Below are 24961 nucleotides of genomic sequence, written 5' to 3' on the forward strand. Positions count from 1 at the left end.
TTCCATGCAGTTTGTGGGCAAGGTTTATTCCACACAGACCTGCAGAGTCGGGGAATCCATTGCTTTCTGGACAAACGCTTGTTAGATTTCTTCCCACAATAGTGATAGAGGAGAGCAGCACTGTGCTTTGCCATCCTCTTTTTCTACTTCATGGTTTGTTATTGCTGTGTTAGGAAAACACAAGTAGCAGGTTGTAATGTAAGCATTCCCTCTGTTTATTTGTTGTTGGTGGTGCGGTAGCCTTCTACTTGATCTTGCAGGAACATGAGGAGAGTGGCAATCAGGATCACACATCTTTAGTTTCAGACACAAAATTCCACCCCATATGCTCTGTGTGCAGCACACTTGTCTATGCCAGAGTCTTAATAAACCAATGGATTAAGAAATATTCCTGTAAAACACGCTGTGTCATCACAGTGACCCAAACTTAACCGGGATCTCTCCGTTCCGAAGATTTTAATAACATTAAACCACGGTTTGTGTGTTAGCCCTTTGACTAATAACATCATGCTGCATGTGGTGTGGTGGTCTTGGCTTTGTTTGTCCTCAAGACACAAGAATTCTTTTTCTTGCTGTCCCAGTAATCAGTCCAAGGTCCAGCAAGCGGCTTTGCACTTGAAAAACTGTAGCACCCTTTCAGGAAATATCTGCGGCGCCTCAGATTTTTGCAGCCTGCCAACACATTCAGAACACAGGACAAGCAGCTTAAGATCTGAATGAGATTGTTCACCAAATGAGTTGGTGCAGCATATTAATTTGCTAGTGCTTCTAAATGCCTGCAGTGTTACAAGAGCCTGCAGTGGCACTAAAATACCAGGAGCTTTGTTGGCTCTAAACTCCTTAAAAGAGAGTTTGAAATTCTTGTCTGCTTGCCGTAGCCTTACCAGCTTTATAAAGAATTTGGAGGTCCGCGTTGGAAAAAAAGGTTGTGCGTCCTGGGCTTAGCAAAGTTAGTCAGAGCTTTCTCTGGTGGTATTAATTGTCTCGGAGTTGAATTGTGCTCTGGATTTTCCTGTATAGCTCATTATATGAGCCTCCTATTGGTGATTTTATCTAGATGCCCGTGGATGCATTTATTGCGTGTTTTGATATGTGTTTAATCTCAATGGAGAGGCAAGGATTTATATTGAAAAAATATTTGCCTTTGCAGTTAGGTAAACTAACATAAAGTGGTTTTAATGAGGCTGGATGCAGTCAACCTGATTTTATGTGTATTTTGAGTTTCGTTTTGAGTTTGTAAGTTAGTATTTCAGTGCCAGAGTAGAACTGATACGACGTGAAACCATTTCTCTTTTTTTTTTAATCTTTTGTAGTGAGCCAACACCCTCCTCCCCTAAAACCAGTATTCTGCCTGGCAGTTGTTGGAGAGGGATATAAATCACTTTTTAAAAGTACAAAAAAGTTGCAAACTTTAAAAGTCTGTTTTCAAGGTCTTAAAATAGGTGCTTTGATTTGGAGATTGAACCCAAACACTTGAATGAGAGCTGCCTAGATGGGAAATGCAAATGATATTACCTGCTGCAGGTAATAACATCCATCTGAGGTTTGTGAACTGGTTCACTGTTCAGAACTGGGAATTGAATAAAAGGCTGTTGCAGCTGCATGGATTGAAATTTAAAAAAAAAACAAAATCAAACATTCAGTGGTGTCCCTTGTTTCACTGATCCTGGATTTAGGCGAAGATGGGATGGGCAGAAGCAAGTGGTCAGACTGGTGTGACATCTGTGTGGTTTTTAATCTTGGCTCCAATAAGCCCTGGTTTAAATCATGTAGTGCTTTTCTTCACAACTGTGTCTAAAATCTGGATATGAAGGAGACTCTTCCCTGCTGCAATTCCCACTAGGATTGTAAAGATGTGTGTTTCTTCATGCGTTGCGAAGGCTTGAAATGCGTGTCGTGGTACCATCGTTGTTACAGCATGAGCTATAAAATATTCACATGGGGTTTTTTTTGGGAACTCAAAGGCTCGAGATTGCTGTCACAAGAAAACTAGATTACCTCCTTTGCCCAGCAAGACTCGCCTATCCAGCTTAAGGAGCAGAATATCCTTGCTGAGGGAAGCAGTCCTCACTTAAAGGATCAGAGGAAGCTGCTCTTGCTTAGTAGGGTGAAGTGCCATTTACTCCTGATGCTTCTGTTTTTCCAAGCCATGTTGGTCAGAAGAGAGTGTAATTGTTGATTTATTTCCATAAAATATTCTGTCTGTTTGACTTTGAGAGGCCGGAGGCTGTGAAGGGAGCCAGGCCAGGAGGTTTGGACAGTCAGCAGCTGCCCTACTTTCTAGAAACTGTAATTTTAGGTTGTCTTGGCTGGCACAGCCTGGTCAGCACACTGAACTTGAGCTTTGTCCGCTGGGGCTGGGAGTGTGGCCACACTGAGCATCCTTGTGGGACAGCCAGCAAACCACCGTGTCTCGCTCGCTGGGCTGTGGTTCCCCACGTGCCTCTGATTTCTGTGAGCTGGTCCCAGTTTTGGATCTGTTGGACTATAGGCAGCACTTAGCACAACAGGGCTGCTGTTAGACCTGGGGAGCCTTTGCTGCTGCTGAAACTTGCTTCAAGTGTGCTCTGATCAGGTGCTTGGGCAGCTAAAATTGATGGATGAGAGAGATAATTGTGTTATAAAACTCCGGTTCTGTGATTTTCACGAGTGTCCTTTATAGGGTAGAAATCGCTGATTTCTTGCGTTTTACAAGGCTTGCTGACATGTAATCTCTCCATTCTTGTGTGACTGTTTGTTTAGTGTGATGGAGTTAAATTTACCTCCTTCTCTTCAGATGCTTGCAATTGTCTCATGTCCCGTGGAGAATGTCAAGTATCCTTGAGTGAGCAGCCTGGATGACTCCATGTGCTGCTCTATTGACTCTGCAAACCTGAAGAGTGTGTGGGAGAACTTTCTCTTGTAGTCTAGCATGTAATTTAATTGATGTTTGTTTGGTAATTTGCCTCAGATTAAATTATTCATTGTCACTACTGAACAAATGCTTTGTGTGCTTCTGGTGGGTCAGCACTTTGCTCAGTATTTTCCCTTCTTTATTCCACCTACTTTGATGCGTTCATTTGGTTTTTGCTGCGATATTGAGAGCTAAGAGAGGCTTCTGTTGGAAGGAAAGGCAGAGCCAGTGGAGTTTGAGAGGCTTTACACAGTGATTATTTAGTTAAGGGAAATGCGATTACTTTTCCTCAGATTTAAACTTTGATGTAACACGAGTTCACAGTATAATTAAGGGAAATTGTTACCTGAGGATAAACTTCATAGAAATGGCCTCGAACTGAGCATGTGAGAACACGAGTATGTGCTCTCCTCCTACAAAGGAAAAGAGACTGAAGTTATTGGAGAATCGTCATTTATTGATGGCAGTGCCTTGATACACTGGTGGATGATTTTGATCAGGATGGCAGAGGAGTTGCCATTTTTACAGCTGTGTGGAGTTGGGTCTCATTGTAATCAAAAACTTCTGTGTGACAAACCCTAATAGATGGATTTAAAGAATCTCTACAGCTTTTCTTTGGCTCTTCGCTTATTCCCTATTTGTAGCCTAGTTCCAGAATTAATCCATTTTTTGACAGTGTTGCTTGATTCCACTTCACCGAGTAGAGTGTACGAGTGGATAATTCTGAGTTACGGAATGCACTTTGAACAGAGTTTGACAAATGTTGAAGTGACCAGCTTTATGTTGTTTGCAGGCATTTGAAATGTTATGTGCTCAGACACTGCTGTTCAACCTATTGCTTTAGATTCCTGAGCCACATATATCTCTGAGAATCCTCCTGCTTTGGAAACTTCACCATTTCTTCAACCAGAACAAAAGCACCTAATCTAATTTCTGGGTTAAAAATGGAATGCAATGGCAGATAGAAATACTTTAAGCATAGCAGTAATCTTATTTGGTCCTGAGTGTGAAGTAGCCCTTGAAAAATCTAGGACTGTGTTTGTCATGTCATGGTATTTAAGGTATTAAATGCTTTTTGAATCTCATCTACAAAGAAGTTTTTCACTGTTTATTCCATTTAATTTGGAAACAAGAGGAGGGAACAGTCAGTTCAGATTTTCACTATTCATTTGAACTTTGGGGAAGGGCTTTGGACACTCGGAAATGTGGGGGGTATTTTTTTATCCCTGGTTATTGCCATTACTCCAATGATTCCAGGAGGCAGCCTCCAACAGAGCAGAATTAATAATTTTCACAACATTTTTCTTTTCCAAGTGTCTGCATAAACACCCTGTAGGGACATTATGCCTGCACTGGGGTTTGGTCAGTTCTGAGAGCTTCACAGCCAGAGGAGGAGAAAAAAAGGATATCAGGAGTAAAGGCTGTTCTGTTTAATAAATAAATACATCTTTACCTCAGCATTGGTGTAAGAAAAGAGCTTTGCATACCTACTCAGTTCTACACCCAACAGATGATTTATTTAGTGGAGATTAGAAGATGAGAAGTTTTGCTGTTGAGAATACCAGGCATACCTGGCAAGACTTCTACTGGTTTGGGGTTTTTTAAAGGTAAGCCATTTGGGCTAATTTTGATAGAGGGAGATCAAGGACTTTACTCCGCAAAGTTTAACAATGTCACTGATTGTTTTTGAAGTGGTTATATAAAAATAATCAAACTAATCCCCCCCAAAACCAACCCCCCCCAAAAAAATCCCCAAACCTTACCCAAATATTACTTCTCCAAAGAGTTGAACAGAATGGGATTGAAATATGGGATTTTCTAAGCTCCAGCTGTGTGCTCAGAGCTGTATCCTCTTCACAAAGGATTGATACTAATGACAAAATTGTGTGCTTTGAAGATACATAGAACAACTTGGACATTCTACATGATGGAGCCAGGACGGCCTTGGTTTGCAGAGAAGTTGGGCAAAAAGCTAATTTCCCCAAAATACATTCCCACAGACTGCTACAGTTTGAAGTATTGTTCTTGTGGATAAGATTCTGCTATTGTAACTCAGTATGGTTTTGGATAAGAGGGCAGAATTGCCTTTTTTTGTGTGTGTTCTTTTCAATGCATCAGCAGGCTTGTTTGTTTTTCTATTGTAGTTATCCATGCAATAAGCAGGAACATCTATGGCTCATTTTTAATAATTAGTTCACAGCTGCCCAGAGGGGAAACTGTGGTCAAGAGCTCTTGTTGATCTTTGTTTTAACAGCTGGTATTATTAAGGGAGAGCTTCACAGACTAGGGAAAAAAACGAAAAAAAAAAAAAAAGAGGATGAAAATCAGTCAACAGTTAATCCAAGTTGTAGCCAGACACCAAAAGATTTACTGGGAATTAGTTCTAAAATTGCATTTGTTCAAATAATTTCGGAAGAAACGAATGGGTGTGTATTAGATCGGGGAAGTGGGATGGTGCAGGGGAACAGTGAAAAATTGCAACATTTGTCAACTGAAAAACCTTCCTGGAACAACAGCAGCGTATATTTAGCATTGTTACCATGCTGCAACTCCTGGGGGAAGGCAGCCTCTGGTCTGGAGCTCTGCTGAGGCTCATGATTTATACCCTCCCAGCCAGCAGAGCCCCACACACCAGGATCTGCTCATTCTCAAAGCTCTTGTTTATAACACACGGAGCAGAGAATCCCTGTGGGTCCTTTCAGTCTGCAGCTCTGGATCCTGTCAGCGAAAACCAAATCCTTGTCCCATTCCTGTTCCCCCAGGATGAGCAGAAGGATGAGGTTAGCATTGCTTTTGTTTTATTCCTTTTTTTTCTTTCTCAAATGAGTTTCATTGGCATAATTAATGCTAATGGTAGAGATGCATCATCTCTCTGGCCCCAGCAGGTTTCAGTAGTTATGAGCCTTTGCTTTGCTAATGAGTCTGGATTTTAAGGCCTAGATTCTGCTGTTTATCCCCATACCTAGTAGGAATTAATTCCCTGAAATAGGTTGCACTGCACTAGTATCACCAAGAGAAGCAACATGTGCATGTTTGTCTTCAGTTTAAATAACTCAACAAGTACATAAAAAGGTTGAAATGCACTCAGTCCTTCAACAGAAAGAGTCTGACCTTACATTTGGCATTAGTCGGTGTTTCTCTCTTATTATCTTATTCTTTAAGAGCTTTCTTACATCCTGGGTTGTAATTTGCACATTATAACATATTTTGAAACAAACCCGTGTCTTGTTCTGGGGTTTCTTGCACGTATTTTAGAAGCAGAATTGTATGTTTGAAAAGAAATGTTCCTTTCTGAATGGGCTGCTCGTGACAGATGGTTCTCATTGCGGCAAAGTCATGCAGTGCCTCAAACCTCAAAATGTATAAACTTATTTGAAGGAAATGAATCGCTGCTGCGGCCTGGCCATCTCTGAAAAGTGTCCTTGGACATTGCAAACAGGGGGGTTTGAGCCTTGCCTTTTCCTTATTCAGAGAAAACGATAAAATGCATTTTCAAGAGCCTGAAATTGTGACACCTCAGGAGATTTAACACAGTTTCTAGAAGGGCCTCCCACTGATAACAGCAGGTGATGCCTCAGTGTGGCCTTTTCAGGTGATTGTTTGAATAACACCAAAATAGCACCTATATAATGCTCCATACTGTATGGATTTCTGTCCTTGCTGTCCAGGGCATATAACCTATATAATTTCACATCAAAAACTCCTTTTTTTCCAAGAAAACCAGGCTTCCCATTACTTTTTGTCTGCCAGAGGACCATCTTATTGTCCCTTAACTATCCATTATTCTTTGGCTCAGCTGCTGTTTCTCTTAATCACCTGTTGCTCATCAGCTCTGTCCTGCTGCAGTTGAGCTCTCCCATCCTCCTGCCTTCCCACTCCCCAGAATTAATCACTCCTTTCTTGTTGTCTTACCTCTTTCAGCATCTTTTTAAGCTGCTGCAGTAGCAGTAACCACATCCTCTCTTGTATGGAACATCCCCTCTCTCACCTTCCTTCCTGGCTGCTGTGGTAACACCGTTATTTGCTCTGTTGCCATTGAGGGACCACAAGTTCTGCTTTACCACATCCTCTGCAGGACACAACAGGCACAGGGGGAGGAGAAGGCTTGGTTTGACACCAGGATGGCAGAGGTGGAGGGTTTGGGGCTCCCATTGGTTTGGGCTCTGGTGAGGAAGGCTCTCCTCTAATGATAAAAGCAGCCCTTGGAGCCAAGACCAGGCTGTTTCTTGCAGGATCACCTGCTCCTGGAGCTCATGGCCTCAGTGACTCAGAGCCTTCTGGCTGCTGCAGAAAGGAGCAGTTTCAGTCATGGTTTAAGACATTTAGTGTGTGTGAATGCCTTGGCAGTCGGTGACACCGGTTGTACTCTCAGGGAATTGCCCTCCCGTGAACCACGTGCCGGGTTTTGCGAGGCTCCCATAATAGGTGTTAAAGTGGGTCACCACTGCCAGCGTGTGGCTGTGCTCCCAGTGACCTCTCCAGCAGGCAGAGGTGTCCTGCTGCTGACCTGTTGCTCGGTGCTGCTGCCCAGGGAGCCTCTCTCCCTCCCATCCCTGCTTTGGGAGCTTGGTGTTGGATTTGTGCTGTTTGCTGTCGTGAGCTCTGTAACTACTGCTGTGTTTTAGGGTCTGGTGTGTGCATCCTCTCTACAATGAGGTCATAACACGCACCAGTACGAAGACAAGCTCAGCTTTTCATTAGTGGGGGAGGTATCAGTGCAGCTCTGCTGTAGGTGGGTCTTTTTTGTAGATGCTATGATGGAATTGGTTCCCTGTCAACCCAGGAGATCTGGTTGTACTCCCAGGACTGGGCAGGAATATTGATGTTATTCTCCAGGTCCTGCCCTCTGCACCAAATGCTCATGGCTTTTCTCAAAAGTGCTTCTGGTTCAAGCCAGGTTTCCATCAAGGTGGGGCTAAGGCAGGGCCGAAATGCCCGTGGGACAGCACTGGGGCTTAATTAGCAGGAGGGGTCACTCCTGAGTTTGTGGAAGGTGGTTTTCAGGGTGGGGATGAGTGTGGTTGGGAGCAATTACAAGGGTTGTTCCATGTTGCTGCCCTTTGCTGTGCAAAGAGCCTTGCTACTATTGCAGGGTAACATCATTTAAAATCCAAATTAAAATTGGCATAAATATTAAAACTTATTTTCCTTTACCGCTTCAGCAAAATGCTGAAGTGTAAACATTTCAAGGCTGAAATACAGCCCAGAAACTCCTTAATTCGTAGTGTCTATTGGAACAAGCAGGACAATTAGAGGTGAGTTTATCTAGCAACATAAAAGGTATTTTAACATGAAACATAGTCTGTTTCCACTGTTGATTGCTTTCAGGGAATTCCCCCTCACACAAGTTGGAAATACACTCAGTTGCCTAATGATGCAGCAAAGAATCTAGTTTTTGTTTCTATGTTCTCTTAACTAGGTTGAGTTCTGAGGTGACTTGGAGAGATAGAATAGTTAACCTTTAGAGCTTTACAGAGAAATGAATTTAGGAGATGGTGATGAAAGGAAGATGGAGATGTGCATGGAAGACATCAGGGTTTTTTTCCTGGGCTATTTATTATTCTTCTCAAGCAGAATTATGCCTGTTTAGGGATCTTGGTGAAAGGTCAGGGAGAACTTATTTAATATTGAAAGGCTAAAATGAAATTATGCATGTGGACAGAGAAGTGATCTGCATGAGAAGTGCATGTGATCGATCGCAAGAGAACCGGATACCCGGGGGAATGGAAGGGTAGATTCAGAAAACAACCAGCAAAGCCACAGCATTGTGTGAGTCTGAAGCAGGCAGGGATGGTCTCCCTGCCCCATCGGTCTGTCCTCCATGGTGCTGTCAGTGCTCCTTGTCTGTGCTACCCAAAGGGAAAGGTCAGTGTCCTGTGCTCTGTGTAAAACAGGGATGTTTGTTTGGTGTCATTAGCTGAGGATTTCACTGACTGTTGCTGACAAGTTTTGTGGGGGAAGTTGATTCTCATCAGTAGAGGCTGAGTCAACAGATGCCGAATTGCTTTGGTATTTTCTGCTCATTTCTGTTTTCTGGAAGGCTCTTGCAGTGGTAGCCTATATTTTATGCATTTTCTTTCATTATTAATTTGCCTGGAGACTGCTAACATTTGCATACAGCTTTATTGTAGGTCCCTGAGGATCTGTGATCTGAATTCCCGTGTATTCTGCTGCAGTGTAGTGCCATGTGGGACCTACCCGAGCCTAGGCAGCTCTCATTATCTTGTTAATTATTTTTATAATTTGAAGTTGTTAAACCATGGAATCTAAAACTGTAATTTAGAATTTGAACACTGTAATGTATTCTTGATCTTCACTTTAAGTCTTTCTTGCTTATGAAAACAAATGAGAGTCTTTAAAAAAAAAAAAAAAAGAAAAAAGGAGGGGGGAGATGTGGGAGAAGGTATGAACCAGAGGTAAAAATTAGTGTTTAATTCCCCTATTCCTGCTTCTGTTTCTAAGGACAGTGGATAAACAAGTCATTTTGTGAATTGAACTCTCTGGAGAGTGAGGCAGTAGAAAGTCTTCAAATATTCTTGATGTTTAAGAATAATGGCTTGTTTGTGGTGGTGTTGGATTAGAATTACAGAGGGAGTATGCTAAATATAAAGGCTTTGCTTTTCTGGTATTAGCATCTGAATTTTCAGCACGCTCTTTCTTCGCTCCTGGTCTCTGTATTAGCACTCCTCTTGACTTCACACTCCTGCCCTGCTACCTGTGAAAGCCACAGAAAGGGTGACAGCGACACTTCAGCCCAGACACTGGTACAGTTAACACTTCCAACTCAGTCTAATCTGGGCAGGCTTGACAGGATGATTAAAATTGCAGAATTAGTTGGTAAATTCTCCCAGAATCTACTGGTTTGTTCACACTCGAAACCAAGCAGGAACCCCGGGCTTTGTGACCTGGCTGTGTGCTGGAGCAGGGCCAGGTGAGTGTGTCTGGCTGCAGAGAGACTGAGGCTGTAGTTCAAGAGAAAAGTGATGATATCCCCTTTATTTCAGTCGCTGTTGATGCTGAAGCTCCTTGGTGGCAAATCTATTGCAAATCTATTTTGCAATAGATGGAAGCGCTCTAGAAAGGGGAAGGAGTATCTCACTGAGCTGATCATCAGAGACCACAGGAATAACACTTTATTGCTCAATAACTGGTTGTACTCCATGTTATCTGGCTTAGAAATGGGAAGAGGGCTTTTGTTTTTCTTAATGACTAACTTTCCTCTTCCCAAAATACTTCGCCTAGCTGGGGAATGCGACTTGAGGAGAGCGGTTGAGAAAGTGAGGGGATTTGACAGCTTAAAGTAACCATTAAAGTGAAACAAAGCAAATAGGCAGCACTATTTCCATTTTAAGCATTGTCAGGGTAACAAGCATGCAGCCGAATTTCAGAAGGAATGCATGGATGTGAGGTTATTTGGGCAGCAGTAAAAGTACTGGGAGAGAATTAATGGAAACAGAAATGAAGTTAGAAACACTCTTTGCCTTAGGGTTAAAATATTCAAAGCGTTCTGGGTACTCAGCTGTCAAACTCCCATTCAAGTTAATGACTAAAGTTCTACTTTCCTCTTTTGAGCTTCAGTTTGTGTGTGTGTGTGTGTGTGTGTGCTCAAGAAGTTGTTGTGCTCTGAAAAACTAGGAAGATGCTCTTTGTTTTAAGCAGCTCAGAGCAGAGGCTCTGCTTTCCCACCTGTGTGAGTCAGGTGGGTCAGCTCGGGTATTCCAGCTCCTCCATCACCTGGGGAAGTGTTTGTGCTGGCACAGGTTGCTGGCATTGGGAAGCAGGTGGAATCTGATGAAGAGGGGATAAGTTACAGCTGTACAAGTAGTTTAATTACGTGCACATCTTGATTGCCAATTATAAGTCTGTTCTTTTTAGTAAGGTGATATCACAGTAAATACAGGGACTTGAAACTGGGAGAAGATGAGATTTGGCAGGTTGGAAGGACATAGTAACCTGAAGGCTGTGAGGGGAGCCTGCTGTGATACACAACACACTGTCAGTGCAGTGTTTTGCTCCAAGCGTGTTCTTAGGTGTGAACCTGCCTCTGAGCCAAAAGAAAGCAGTGAATGCTTCTAGAAAATGTTCTGGTGTTTCTTTTTCGGAGAAAACAGGTGCAGTGTGACCTTTTGTTTCCCCCTCCCTGTGGTCTGGAGGGAGCATTTTTACTGAACGTTGCATCATGCTTCTTGCCTTGTTTTCCTGCCTTTCTCGAATGCTAAAACCCTGTGGAATTTATCATCTTCTAATGTTCTCCCTAACTGGAAGGGTGAGGAGGCTGCAAAAGAATGAACAGAGGAGAGTCTGTATGTTGAAACTGAAAGCTGAAACAGCAGCTCATGGAGGCACCTGAGCCCTCTTCCAGCTGATGACTGAACCTGCAAACCTGCACTAGCTAAAATTTTCAGCTGCTAAACCATCACTTGCAGGGCTGGTGCACTTTGTGCTGAAACCACTTGCTGTTCTCATTAGACTCCAGAATAATTGAGATTTTTTTTTTTTTTAAACTCTTTAGATTCCATGTGATAAAGTGTTTTGGTAATGAACCTTGGGGCAAGTAGATGAATTTTTAAAGAGTCTTTTCAATATTGATTATTTGTAGGCATGATATATGGTTGTTAATAACTACTCTCGAAAAAATCTTCTTTTTAGAAATCCTGTGTTTGCATGGATTGCTTGTCTCCCGGACTTTGGGATTCCGTGAATTAAAGGTTATGCTGTATGACCAACACATTTTTGTGTACCCTGTCATCTGTGTGATTCATTAGCTCTAACTCAGAGCCTTTGCCTACCTTCAGGCTGCTGAGCAGACCCGTGGAACCAGGAGGACTATCTGTGTGGGGTCTCTCTGGCTGCACTGCCCTTCCCTTGGAGTTTTCATGCTCAAAAGTGTTACCAATTTTGCTGCCTTTTTTTTTCCTCCTCAAGGAACACAGCAAAGAGAAGGAATAATGGAATGCATGACCCCAGAGTAACACAGTGTTTTGGGGCGTTGGCTGCTGAGTGAAATGGCACTTGGGCCAGCGCTGCTCCATGCCCGGAAAAGAACAGAAAGTCTTCTCTTTAGCAAATCTGCAGAGAGCTAAACTTCCCCTTGCCTTGCTTCTGGATAGTGGAGGTCAGGGTTTGTACTTTTATCTTGTTGAGGTGCTTCTTCCTAAAGCTTGGCATGGGGCAAATGTCTCAGCTCACTTTATAAATAGAAATTTAGCATCTTCCCCTGGTTTGTCTCTCTGACAGCTGCACCACGGTGTGTTCCCCTTACAGTGCTCCTCGGGGAGTTGTCTTCTGCCAAACTTGACCTAGCAAGGCTTCTGAAACAATCCAGCAGGTCCCTCTGTGGGATAACAGCCCACACTGAGGCAGCTCCCTGGAGGCATTTTCGGATTTTTATTCAAACTCTGATCTAAATGATGCTCTGAGAATTGATTCAGGGTGGTGATGGTGGGAGGTTTGGACAAGCCACCACCAAGGTTGCCTTTTCAGGGTGAACCTGCTCCATCTTCCCGTGCAGTCAGCAGTCTGGATTACCTTGAAGGGCAGGATTTCCTTGAAAGGCATTCCTTCTGGTGGGAAACCCTGACCTTTCCTCCTTGGATGGGGTTACAGTAGGATAATAATTTAGTTCCTTAGTACAAGTATGGTAAATCTGATGATGGTGGCTAAATTTGCTTACAGGGATTAGGGAGTGAATTTCCCTCCCTGAGTTTTCCCTTCTCAAAGTCAGGAGTGTGTGAATGCATCTAAACTTGGGAGTAATGGACTGCCCCGTGGGGTATTTATTTTATATGCATGTGTTTATATTAAATAATGTAAATTGTGGAGGAGGAGGGTGTGGGAGAGCTGGAAGACCTCTTTATCAGAAACCTTAAAAAGGCCATGTTTGCACTGCTCTCCTGGCACTGGTGCAATCCTAGAGATGGAGAGGTTGTGTATTCCGAGCAGAGCAGGAGGTGCCTCGTTGTGCTGTACCCCAGGCAGCACATCGTGTTCCTGCCTGATTTGAGGGGAGATCCATCATGTTACCCATGGCTTTGTCTTCTCCCCAGCTGTGAAACTGTGTGAAATATATATTTGTATATACGCAAATATGCACTCTTTGGTCCCTTCTGCAGAATACATACATCCTCTTTTTGAGTGACTGATGTTACACTGCTTCAAGGGGATTTATGTAGCTGGAAGTCAGGCTTTTATTCTGTGTAGTTTAATTTTTTTTTTTCTTCAGTCACACTCAATTGCTTTCTCAAAATTCTTGGAGTACAAGGCTCAGAAGTTCTTTAAGATTTTTGTAACTTTATACTATTGCCCTTTTGCTGTTCAACCACAAGTGCCTCTTTCATTGACTAAAACAGACATAATTTAAACTGAAGCTTGATCTGGTTTGGCTGCCTTGGTTTGAAACAGTGCTTTATGCTAAACCAGAGCAAATCCACGGATGCACAAACCCTGTGTGTCCTATTCCATGGATATTTATTTACCTGCTGCTTTAACTTGCTTCTTGTTAGGGTTTTGCAGATTTCCTCTAATATGATTTCTATTTCTCCAATTCAAATTAGTTAAAGCAGTTTTATTAGCAGGTTTATTTTTCTTCATTAGCTCCTGTGTACATGACTGTGTTCAATGCTGGCAGGATCTCTCCTGCCACCAGTGTGTAACACTCTCACTGCCAAACGTGCTACAGAGCAGAGAGGGGTGTTTGATTAAAAGCAGCACATTCAAAAACTAAGGCTTTGTTGTAGCATTCTATTATTTTTCTTTTTTTGTTTGTTTTTGCAGAGAAGCATCACTTGTGTCAGAACCTTTTGGCTGTGGCAGCCTCAGACCCAAATCTATCGCTGCGTGTTGTTTTTTGGAAACCATTGTAAATCTATGCTTGTAATGCAGATGTACAAACTTACTCTCTGTATTCCATTTAAACCATGGTGGAACCTGATGCCTAATAAGTCAGGCTGATATTAAAGCCCTTGTTTATTTTACACTGTGTTTCTGTCAGGATAAGTATTCAGTGTATCACAGTTTGAAATTACTTTTCAAGTCTTGTAGAAACATTAACTTCTGCAAAGCTGTGTGGAATGGATGACTGTGGAATTTGAGTGTTGTTGAAGTAGGCAAATCTTGAAAAATAAGGTAATTATAGGTTCAGTCTGAAGATAGTAATAAACTGTCTCGGATAATTAATTTGGATTTAGAGTTGCTTAATTCCTCTTGGCATTTGCAAATCCCAAACTGACTTGTGAAATGTTCTCGATTTTATTGCAAACATGTGTGACTGTTTTGGAGGGCAACAATATTTAAAGAACAAAGTGGCATCTGTATATAAATGGAGGTAGGCAAGAAAACTTACTGAAAATATAGCTAGTGTCATTTTTGAGGCATAATTTGCTAGCATCTTCCATTTTAGAACAAAACAGACTATAGGGGAATTAAAGTCTGTTTTGTGAAAGGGTTATTAGTTTTCTAAGTGATATTTTAAATTCATAACACTGAAAAAGCTCAAGTCTATGTTTCTCAGACTAAGATAAGAGTTATTAATTGAAAGTAGACCTCAAATTCATGGAAGTGCTTTAATTCTTCAGAATAAAATAAAATACTATCAAGAGTGTCTATTTCTTATCCTTTGCCTAAGTATGTCTTTGTATTAGAAGATGGTATTTAGTAGAATTGCCAGGATTTCTGGAATGAAGCTGATTCAGAAATGAGGAAGGAAGAACATTAGTGAATTGGTCTCAGGTTAAAATACAGGTTTCCATCGATTAGAAACCTGTGTAGCTACAAAATATGTCTAACTGTGGTAATGGAAAATATTAATAACACTTTCTGTATGGCAATACCTTGTGTGTTATTTTTAGTTATCTGTGTTCAATGAGACTAAACTGTTTTTCTTATGATTCATTGCAGGACCAGTTTGACAACTTAGAAAAACACACGCAGTGGGGTATTGATGTTCTGGAAAAGTACATCAAGTTTGTAAAAGAGAGAACAGAGATTGAACTCAGCTATGCAAAGCAGCTTAGGTAAGTTGATATGTAAAGTTCTGGACTTATAGTTGCATCTGTTCAGAGCCTGTAATCAACTCTCTCAAGTTTGCTGTGATAGTGGTGATTTGGTTTATAATAATGGCTTTTAGAGAATAGCTTTAATTTAGAGATTGGAAAGCAAAAGTTCATTTAAGATACTATTTTATTATCTCTGCAGAAAGAAGGGTTATTTAGGTAACTGAGTAGCACACTGGGGCTTACTCACGGTTTATGCATGATTAATGGCTCAGGCTTTGAGGCAGCATTGTAATATTTTCCATGAAATTAGGGCTGCTGCGTGTCAATGCTGAAGGGTTTAAGAATTCAGCAGAACAATGACCATTTGTTAGGCAAAGTTTAGGTTTTCTTTTACTCAGACAGGCCCTTTTTGAAGGTGCGTAGGAGAAACTGCAGGTCAGAAAGTCAGACCCAGCCCTTGGAAGATTTGTCTGTGGAGTTAACCAGGCTGCAGCCTGAGATTTGAATTGCAGTTTTGTAATCTTGCCACAGGCCTTGTGAGGTGTCTCCTGAACAGAGCAGAGATCTTTGGGAATTTATCTCAAAGAATTCCTGCAAAGTACTTTCTACATGTCTGGTTTGACCATCAGGTGTAAACCAGACAGAGAAAACCTATTCCTTGAGGTCAGATCCAGTGTAAATGGGGAAGGGGTGCTAAGAACTTTCCCACAGAGAGCAGATTTTTCCCTGCTTTTCCCAGCAAGGTAGGAAAACTGAGAGGTGATCAGGGTTTAGAAGGGAGAACAACACACAGGCAATTCCTGTTGCTGCTGGAGGGCTGTGGGGCAACACTGTTGGTAGCCACTACTTTTAGTGATAAACTGGGAAGTGGTGAAGCTAACTGGGGAGGAGAGAGCAGGAAAAACTCTTCCTAACACCTCCAGTAAATCCACATTTTTAAAAATTTTATTTATTTATAATTTGCATGATGATAATACATATTAGAAGTCCTTCCACCTTCTCAGCACTTTAAGAGGTTGGGATCTGAGGTTTAAGGTCTAAAGCACAATGTCAGTTTGAAAGAAAAAAATCACCCAGAATTTGCTTGTGTTCAAATGGATTAGAGATGCACAATGGCCTGTGATTTACGAGGAGCTGGTAGCTGATAAATCCCTGCCTTGATGGTGATGTGCTCTCCCAGGGGAATGCCACGAGGCTTCCCCAGGGTTCCTGTTAGAGACAAGCAGGAAATAGAAAATGACTCGTGCAGGAACAAATTGCTCACATCCTATGGAGATGAGCAGAGATTGAATTACACAGGCAAAATGAGCTGGAAGAAAAGAGAGTGTGAGTGGACTGGGAAACCCCAGCAGAGTATCTGTGTGAGCTGGCCTGTCTTATGAACAATCCCACGCCAGACTTGCTGGGTTTCTTAGGATGACAAATTTCAGGTGTGAAGAGAGCATCGTTATGAAAATGAACACACAAAATGTTAAAGGAAGGTGAAAGATGGTTTTACCTGTGACCATCTAGAAACTATGAATTCCTGAGATTTATTTCTTACTCTGTCCTAGACTTGCAAAATAAACTTGGTCAATTTGTTTCTTGCCTCTCTGTATTTTTATGGTTTGAGGACAAATACATCTGTCCCTGAGGAGCTCTTAAACACAGGGCTGCTTGGAGGCATCTGGGAAGTTAGAGGTATAAAAGAAAAAAACAAGGATGTAGACTTGTCAAATATTGAGGTAAAACAGTGCTGGACATTAAAAAAGAATAATAAATCATGTGTCTGCTTTTATTTAATAAGTCTCCTTAAGCCTGGTGCAAACCTTCCTTGTACCACATCCATTTGGTGCAGAAGGGCTGCAGCACATCACTGCATGTCATAATATGCAGAAGATATTATAAAAAGGAACAGGTTAACTCAGACTACTCATGTGTATTTACCTCAAAATTTTATTAATAGTGTAAGTGAAGCTGCTGAAATTTATTTTCTTCTCTGAAATTTGTATTTTCTGCTCAGTCACTGGGCTTTCTAAGTAGTTATTTTCCTCTGACTGTCTACATCTCAGCCTGGCCATCTATTAAAGTTTAATTGGCTTTTATTTAAAAATGCTCCTTTGCTTCCTCTTTATAATTCTGCCAATGTGGATGTAATTGATGTGCTGGATGCTGTGCTCTGAGTGCTGAGGTGTGTCCTCATCCTCCTTCCATAGTCACCCCTTCCCTCACAGCGCACACAGCTGAAGCATCACAAAGGATGTCAAAACCCTTGCCTAATGTGATGATGGAGACATAGCCTCAAGGCAGATGTGTTGGAGAAAATGCTGAAGGTATCGGGATAATCTGAGAATCTGATGGGTGACAAATGGGAGGGAGAGAGGAAGATGTCAGACAAGTTGAAATAAGGGAGCAGAGAAACAAGCTGGAAAGGCAAGGAAAAAAATGATGTGGAGTGATAAGCAAATAGAAACACTCATGGAGACAGGTGCACAGGGTGGCACAGAATCCTTCCAGAACTGGGGTTCTACTGCTGCTCTTTGTTAACTGGGCAGTGTGACAGTGCAGGGAGATGGAGTAGTGACTGTGTGTGAAAATGCCTTCTCAGTGCATATTTCCTTGTGGTTTTTCCTTTCCTCTGCAAGCAGGTGCGTGGAGGGAGGCATTCCTGTGGTATGCAAAGGGTGATGTAAGATTTACTGTCATCACGCTGGACACTTTGCAGAATTCTTCCCATGCTGGTGGTGTTTGGTGGAAGCTGGTGGCTTGGATAAGTCAATGAAACGTGGTCCTCATTCAAACAATGATTCCACCAGTGCTCCTTGTATTCTGCTCTTAATTGCTGAAACAACCTGGTAAAGCTCAAACAGCTTCCCTTTCCCAATAGGGGAGAGGCTGCCAGGAGGAACGCTGTAATAGGGCTGAGTTTAGGACAGAGGAGCACTGGAAAGGCTTTAAAATTGCTGAGTAAGATTTGTCAGCACTCTGGTGAGGGCTGGTTGAAGGGTGCAGGGGGTTGTGTTGTGCTGCAGTGCAATATGGATGGTAAAGCTGAGCTGTCAGCATCAGCAAGGTGAGGGTCAGGTGGGCAGCATCCCAGGAAACCCTGGATTTGCTGCTGGTGAGGGGTTTGCAGGGCAATGAAAACCATGTAATCCCAGTCAGATGTGCTAACAATGATGTTCAGGTTTCTCATTCAATCTAGGATCACTTGAAGGGCATATTGGTATTTTAAAATTAAATCATTAACTGGCTGTGGGGTAATGAGATGCAATCATCTGTGCTAATTGGGATAATCAAATTTCACACTTCCCCCAGCATTAGCTGATAATCATAAAATGATCCCCCTTTTGCCATCTCAGTGCAGCTTCCCACAGCTTTATGAAGGTTCTTCATTTCCTTCTAATCATCCTGCTAAAGGCAGGCAAACCTGGAGCACTGTGAACACATTCTTTGGGTGTTACTATGACACAATCAAAGCCTGATTTCATTCACACTTCTGAAAAGGTGTCGCGTCACTACAGATAAAAACTGAAATCCCCACAGAATGCAAAGATCATCCAGTAAATTTTAAGGGATATTTTAAAATTTAATTTTACATTTCTGTATTTTTTTAATTTTTAGGAATCTTTCAAAGAAATACCAACCCAAAAAGAACTCCAAAGAGGAGGAGGAGTACAGGTATGTTCATGATCCACTGCTGGGTGAGCACGTGTTGATGGAGGAAGGGGAGAAGTTTGGATCATCAATTCAGATTTGGCTTGTAAAGCAAAGATCTTAAAGTCAAATGTAAGAATGTAGAAGTCATAGATGCCGAAACAGCCCCTACGCAGTATCTGCAGTGGTAGATACTAAGGAGTGGATCTTTAGAGTGTGGATTTGATCTGTTACTACTCAGTTCCCTTTATAGGTTACAGTTTTGTGGATGCCTGATTGGTGGGGTTTTTTTTCCATTTTTTGTTAATGTGCCTTAAAAACTTTAGGCCAGACTGATCCTGGCTCTTTGAAGTGAACATCCAAATTCATATCTGCTTTCAGCAGGAACAGAAACAGTCGTTAATTTTAGCATGAAACTTTAGCAGTCTGCCTGAGTATTAAATTACTCCAACGGGCTGACAACACAGATTAGTAACTTTACTAAAGGGATAATGTTATAACACCACAGTGGTGTAGCCGACTTGCAGAGTAGGGTGAAGGATATAGTTTTTACTCCCAGTGTCCTGGGAGGGATGGACACACAACATGCTGCTCTTGAAGGGTGTTGCACAGCCTCACCTGTGCTGTTGTTTCACCTGATGATAGACCACATATCCTTAAAAACACTCCTGCCCTTGATGAAAATAAAGACTTTCCTCAAGGAGAACTTTCTAGAAGAGCAGCTTTCCCAACAGAAAGGCTGTAAAGCCAGAGCTGAGAACCCTTTTTCCTTGGAGCCCTGTGACTCTGGAGTTTCTCAACCTCGGGGTGTTGTAATGCGGCTCTGAACGCAGGCACGGCAGGCTCTGACCCTCAGCCTCGCATTGCAGGAGGCTGCTCTGCCTCTGGAGAGCCCAGCAGGAGCCTCAAACCCTTGACCTTGAAATTTGAAACATCTCAAATTGCTTAGGAGGTGGATCCAACTGGATGATTATATTAATTTAGATTTTTGGGTCAGACCCCCAAGCTGCTCTATACAGCTACTCCAGTGTCTTGTTTAAGAGAGATAACAGACTTTTTGTTTGCTTTTTTAATTTATTTTTAGTAACAGTGTTTGGGAATCAGTTATTTATGCCATTGTTTCCTGAGATATTGGTATTTACACAAGGAAGCTTATGTTACCCAGCACAGTGGCTGCTTTGGTCTGTACCCAGGATTAGGGATAAATCTGCCTTTGGACAACTCTACCATAAATGGGTATTTTGATTTTACTACAACATTTTTTGACACATCTTTCATAGCTGGAAAAGAATATTGGAGCTAAATGATTCTATGTGATGTGGCACAGAAGATCCTGTGTATCCTTTGCCCTTTATAAATACAGTGTTCACCTCAGTGTAGTTTTTCCATGTCTCAAAACAATGTCTGGGGATTTGTCGTGCGACCTTTGGGAGCCTCAGACGCTGCTTTGAGACAGCCTGGCTAAAAATCATCCATTTCCAAGCTTATTGTCAGTCTGTAGTTCTGTGGATTTGATCCTCCTTTTTGTTTTGCAACTGGGATTTCTCTCATTTCACAGCTTGACCGTGAACGTGGTTGCTTCTACTGGACTATATTTTGTCTCTTTTTAAAGTTTATTCTGGTTTTGTTTTTTTTTTTTTCCTGATGCCTTTTTCATCTCTCCTAGTACCACTCCCCTTTATGTCCTCTAAATATCTCCCTCTTTACTTTGATTTTTCACCTTTAGGTGATGTTATCAGTGCAGGCCACTACTATTTAATAATAATATTTAATAATAGCTTTTCTAGTATGTACCAGTGTCTTTGCTGCTGGGCACAGCCAGCTGGGGTATTTAAATGCAGCTCTGTTGGCACTGGGCTGAATATACCAGTGACATAATCTGCTGTTTCGAAATTGTGTGCACAGATGTTTGTTTCTTCCTTTTAATAATACATGAAATGCTGTATGGGACATTATTTTATATTAAAAAATAAACCTTGTAATGGAAGGTATTAAAAAATATGGGTTGACAGTGAACACCTGGTTAGTAAACTCACTGCTTCTTTGAAAACTTTATAAACTGTAGCTGATTGAAATCCAATTTACACTATGAAAAACTTTCTCTTCTAGGCTATGCTGGCCAAAATTTTGCTTGCTTAGACAGGATTTTGCCAGGTAGGACATACTGATGACTCTGTGCACTGAATTGGTAGGGCTTGAAAGAGTGTAACTAGAAATGTTTGGTGAATAGAGATTAGAATGCTGAAGTCCCAGAGCTGTGCTGATAAAGAACCTGGCACTCTAAAGCGGTGATATTTTAAGAGCCAGTGTCAAACTGTCTAAATCGAGATAGATTTATCAGACAACTGTCAGTGTGTGGGATAGGCTTCCTTTGGAGAAATTCCTTCCAGGGAATCTGTGCTAATTCATACTCAGTCTCACGTAGCCACACTAAGTGCTTAAGGGGGATCCCACCTCCCTTTGCAGTGTGTCTGGATGAAAAGAAAGGGACTCAAGTGGTAAAATGCATTTTTGTCCTTTGCAGGTACACGTCAACTAGAGCCTTCCTAGCCACTTTAAATGAAATGAATGACTATGCTGGACAGCACGAGGTCATCTCAGAGAACATGACCTCTCTTATCACTGGGGAGTTAACACGCTATGTGCAGGAGCTGAAACAAGAGAGGAAATCGGTAATTGATCCTTTTTTATCTGTTATTCACATCTAATTGCTATTTGAGACGGATAATTAGTGGTAGTGGAGTTCAGTGTTAAGTAAAATTTGTTTGTAGATAATAAACATGAGCTCTGCTGGTGAACCAAGCACTGAAGAAGTGGGTTATGTGCCCTGGCCAAGTCACTGAACCATTTGAATCGAGTGTTATAAAATCAGACAGCAATGCCTTGAGGAGAATCCCTGCTAAATAAGGTCAGAGGCCCATCTGTGCTTAAGGCTCAGTTAGCCAAAAGCTTGCTCAGGGAAGAGTCCAGTAGCACTGTGTAAAGCCTGAAATAATATAGTAGGAACCATCTTACTGAGGGTGATTGAAAGAATTATTTGGATTTTGGTTCATCTTTTCCTGCTTCTCAGGCAGTTCTGGTCAACAAGGCTTTGTAAAAAATTATTCTAATGAGAAATATGGGATCTGTCTTGTTTGGTGAGGGTGGGGAATCTGCTTTTCAACCTGTAGTCCTTCAAGACTGGTAGAATTAGCAGCTTTATGCTATTTCTCTATTTTAAGTAGTACTTTAGGAACCTATTTGCCTGCTACAGTGAATGTTCAAAGCTGATTAATTTGCACATCGCCAGCTCTGAAAGGCAGATAGTTGGGATGTGATTTCCTTCCTTGCCTTGAACTCTTTTATCCCCTGGATGTGTGGACATAAAATAGTGAATCTAAGCATTTTTGTTACAGGTACCCATAGCACAGGTATACAGTGACTAAGCAGAGTGCAAAGGGAGTATCAGGGCATTATATTTCATTTCCAAACTCTTGGTCTATTCTGGAAAGTGCAAAAATACTCCTGCAGAACTTGGGCTTTTATAAATAGTCCCACTAAACATTAAGCATGTGTTGAAGTGTCGTGCAGGACCAGAGCCCTGGAAATCACCATCTTTGCCTAAGTATAGTATTAGGATGATAAGTCTGTCAACAGAGGAAGAGAATATATAGACATACCTTTAATTTGCAGGATGATGTGTAATCTTTCAGGGGTGTAATATTTTGGCAGCAGCAAGGAAGGATGTTTCACATCTAGCTGTGATGAGAATGTTTTCTCAGCCCCTCTGACTTTGTATTCATCATGAATCTGTACAATAAGCAGAGCAAAAAAAAAAAAAATTCTAGTGAAGCATTTTCCTGTCAGTTCTAATGTTTTTACCTAATTCTTCAATTATGTGGGCACATAAATTGTTTGGAATATCTATTAGACATCTCAAGCATAACGAAAGAGGACTTGCAATATTTCTTGTGAAGAATTTGAGCAGTAATTATTGCTTTTTTTTTTATTTGTTTGTAAACTTTAGTTGTAAGTGTGGCTAATAGAAGTAATGGGTGAATGACAAGAAAATTATTTTAATATCGGTCGAGTGATAACAGCATGGGGAACAGCAAAACCCAACTGATGGTGTATTTACCTGCTGTTGCTGATAATTACTGGCCTTTAACAGAAAACAGTTGTCAGTCGTGGCTGTTTTTATTCTTGCAACATGAATAGAAGCTGTTTGAATTAGGAATCCTTGTCTGATTCCTGTAGATTATCATTTATGAGCAAATGGTGTTGAAAAGGAAACTGCTCCCGCCCTCGGGCATTTTTCATACACGGTCTCTCACTTTATTCTGTAAAAGCATCAATCACGCTGGGATCTGCAGGAGGGGAAGGTGGTTGCTGTGTAAATATCACAGAGGGCGGCTGCTTTGGCAGAACCTTTTATGATATCAATTGATGAATGACTTGGTATTTCCAGAAATTTTTGCTGGCAGAGTTCTCGTGCTCGCTGCTTGTTCTGCCGTCAGCTGTTGTGCTACAGGTTCCTGGAGTCGTTTGGATCAGCCCACTCCTGGGGCTAGGACCATATGCAGGAATTGGGAGACCCACATTCTTGTCCACTGAGTCTTGTATAATTTGAATGAAGTCATTCAAGTGTCCAAATACCTGTAAAATGGTACAAATTTCCAGTGATTTCCGTATGACTGAGATAGATAAGCATCCCTTGCTCTTTTTGTTTTAATTTCCCACCTGGAAGAGGGAAATGAAAGAGATGTCAAAACTGTAAATGTGTGAAATACGAACTCAAGTTCAGCAGAAAGTGGTCAGGCAAATCACGGATTGGTTTGGGTTGGAAGGAACCTTAAAAATCATCTTGTTCCAACCCCCTGCCATGGGCCTGGACACCTTCCACTAGCCCAGGTTGCTCCAAGCCCCGTCCAACCTGGCCTTGGACACTTCCAGGGATGGGGCAGCCACAGCTTCTCTGCCCAACCTGTGCCAGGGCCCTCCCACCCTCATAGGGAAGAATTTTTTCCTAATATCTGTAAATATAGCTGACTTTAAAGTTTCTGTTTCCAAAGGAAACCCCTTTGATACACATCATTTGATGGAGTCATGGGAGATGAGGGTGGATGGTGATCTTCAAACATGTGGGGGCTGGTGCCTGCCTGCACTTCATCATATTATGCATTCCCCTTCCATAGGATAGCTCTCACTGGTTTTGTCACTGTACCAGGTGAGTTGTTTTGCCCTCACAGTCACTGAAGGCAGGCACACACCCTGTGTGTGTGTGAGAATGTGAGAGGGAGAACTTCTTATGCTGTTTCAGTTCTTCCCAGCTGCCTAGTGAAGTGAAACTCTTTGTAGTGCAGTTCCTCACTTCAGCTTCTTGTGTTCTCTTGATCTCACTGTGTCCATGCTCTCACGTGAGTTATTTTCACACTCAGCCAGGGCCCTGCTGCTTAAAAGCTCAAATGTCAGTTCTATGTTGTGTGGAGATTATGCCCCATCCATCTTCCTTTTGAGGTTGCTGAGGGCAGATGAATTCTGACTGAATACTCCTTTGCTGCTGGAAGACCTTCATCACCAAGCCACACAAATGAGGTGGGAATCAGAGTGGTTCAGGGAAAGAACATACTTCTGCAGTCATTCTTCATACTATCCCAATTCCACCAAAACCTTATTTTTGGGGTAGTTCTGGAAGGTGTCAAATTTGAGCTGGAGCCTCTGCAGTATCACAGGACTGGATCTTAATCTTGTTCCTCTGTGATAAGAGAAAAGAGGAGCGTTTGGACTCTATTTCCCAAGCATTTCCAGGTTGGAAATGTACTCAGTTCTTCTCCCACCAGTTGGGTCTGTTGCTGTGTGTGATGTTTGCTCACAGGCACACCAGTTATTCTCCATATGAGACAGAGATTAGCAGCATATTGATTCTTTAGGTGAGGCAACCTGCTTCTCCACATTGCTGGGCCTGCCAAGGTGTACTCAGCATACCTTGTTCTATTAAAAAAAAAAAAAATCTAAACACTGGGAGTTTGTCTACCCTCTTTTTGGGTGACACCTTAGAGCACTTCTGAGCAAACATGTGGCACAAGGATTGAGAATTTGTTTGTTGGCTTTTATTTTTTTTCCCTTAACGCTTCACAGGAGATAACTTGGTTTATATATTCTCTCAGCTATTGTTGAGGAAACCCCTCAATGCTGCAGTTTGGATAGAAATTCAAGAATTATTTCCTCGGGCAATTCTGACTTTAGATCTGTGGTCACAAACTAGGTCTGACTCATGGCCTCCTGGCAGCTGCTGCTCTGTGTAGCCATTGCTCATGTCAGCTTTGCTAAAAATGTATTTGGGAGTCATGAACTATCCCTCTTATTACTGCTGCTGCTCTCACCTCTACCTCCACCTCCCCTTGGGGCTGGGCTGGCTCCGTACAATCAAGCATGAAAGTCAGATGGAAGCCGAGAGCTT

General features: G+C 42.0%; 1 protein-coding gene across 24 annotated transcripts in view; it reads left to right on the forward strand.

The window, feature by feature from the left end:
• The window catches only part of FNBP1 (formin binding protein 1), a 91531-nt gene that overhangs the window by 16961 nt on the left and 49609 nt on the right, over nucleotides 1–24961 (forward strand). For 13 of the 24 annotated variants that reach the window (XM_027911680.1, XM_027911681.1, XM_027911679.1 and 10 more), the window contains exons 1-5: nucleotides 8673–8758; nucleotides 14789–14904; nucleotides 18490–18546; nucleotides 20632–20676; nucleotides 21047–21194. In XM_027911680.1, coding sequence (XP_027767481.1) covers nucleotides 8684–8758; nucleotides 14789–14904; nucleotides 18490–18546; nucleotides 20632–20676; nucleotides 21047–21194 — 441 coding nt within the window. In that variant the 5' untranslated portion in view covers nucleotides 8673–8683. Of the gene's footprint in view, nucleotides 1–8672; nucleotides 8759–14788; nucleotides 14905–18489; nucleotides 18547–20631; nucleotides 20677–21046; nucleotides 21195–24961 lie in introns of those variants that run through there. The other 11 variants (XM_027911683.1, XM_027877703.1, XM_027911689.1 and 8 more) reach the window with 2 other exon arrangements.

The sequence above is a fragment of the Empidonax traillii genome, unplaced genomic scaffold (assembly GCF_003031625.1).
Source record: "Empidonax traillii isolate 1590-97213 ecotype Southwest subspecies unplaced genomic scaffold, ASM303162v1 scaffold34:size3740991, whole genome shotgun sequence".
Taxonomy (NCBI): Eukaryota; Metazoa; Chordata; class Aves; order Passeriformes; family Tyrannidae; genus Empidonax; species Empidonax traillii.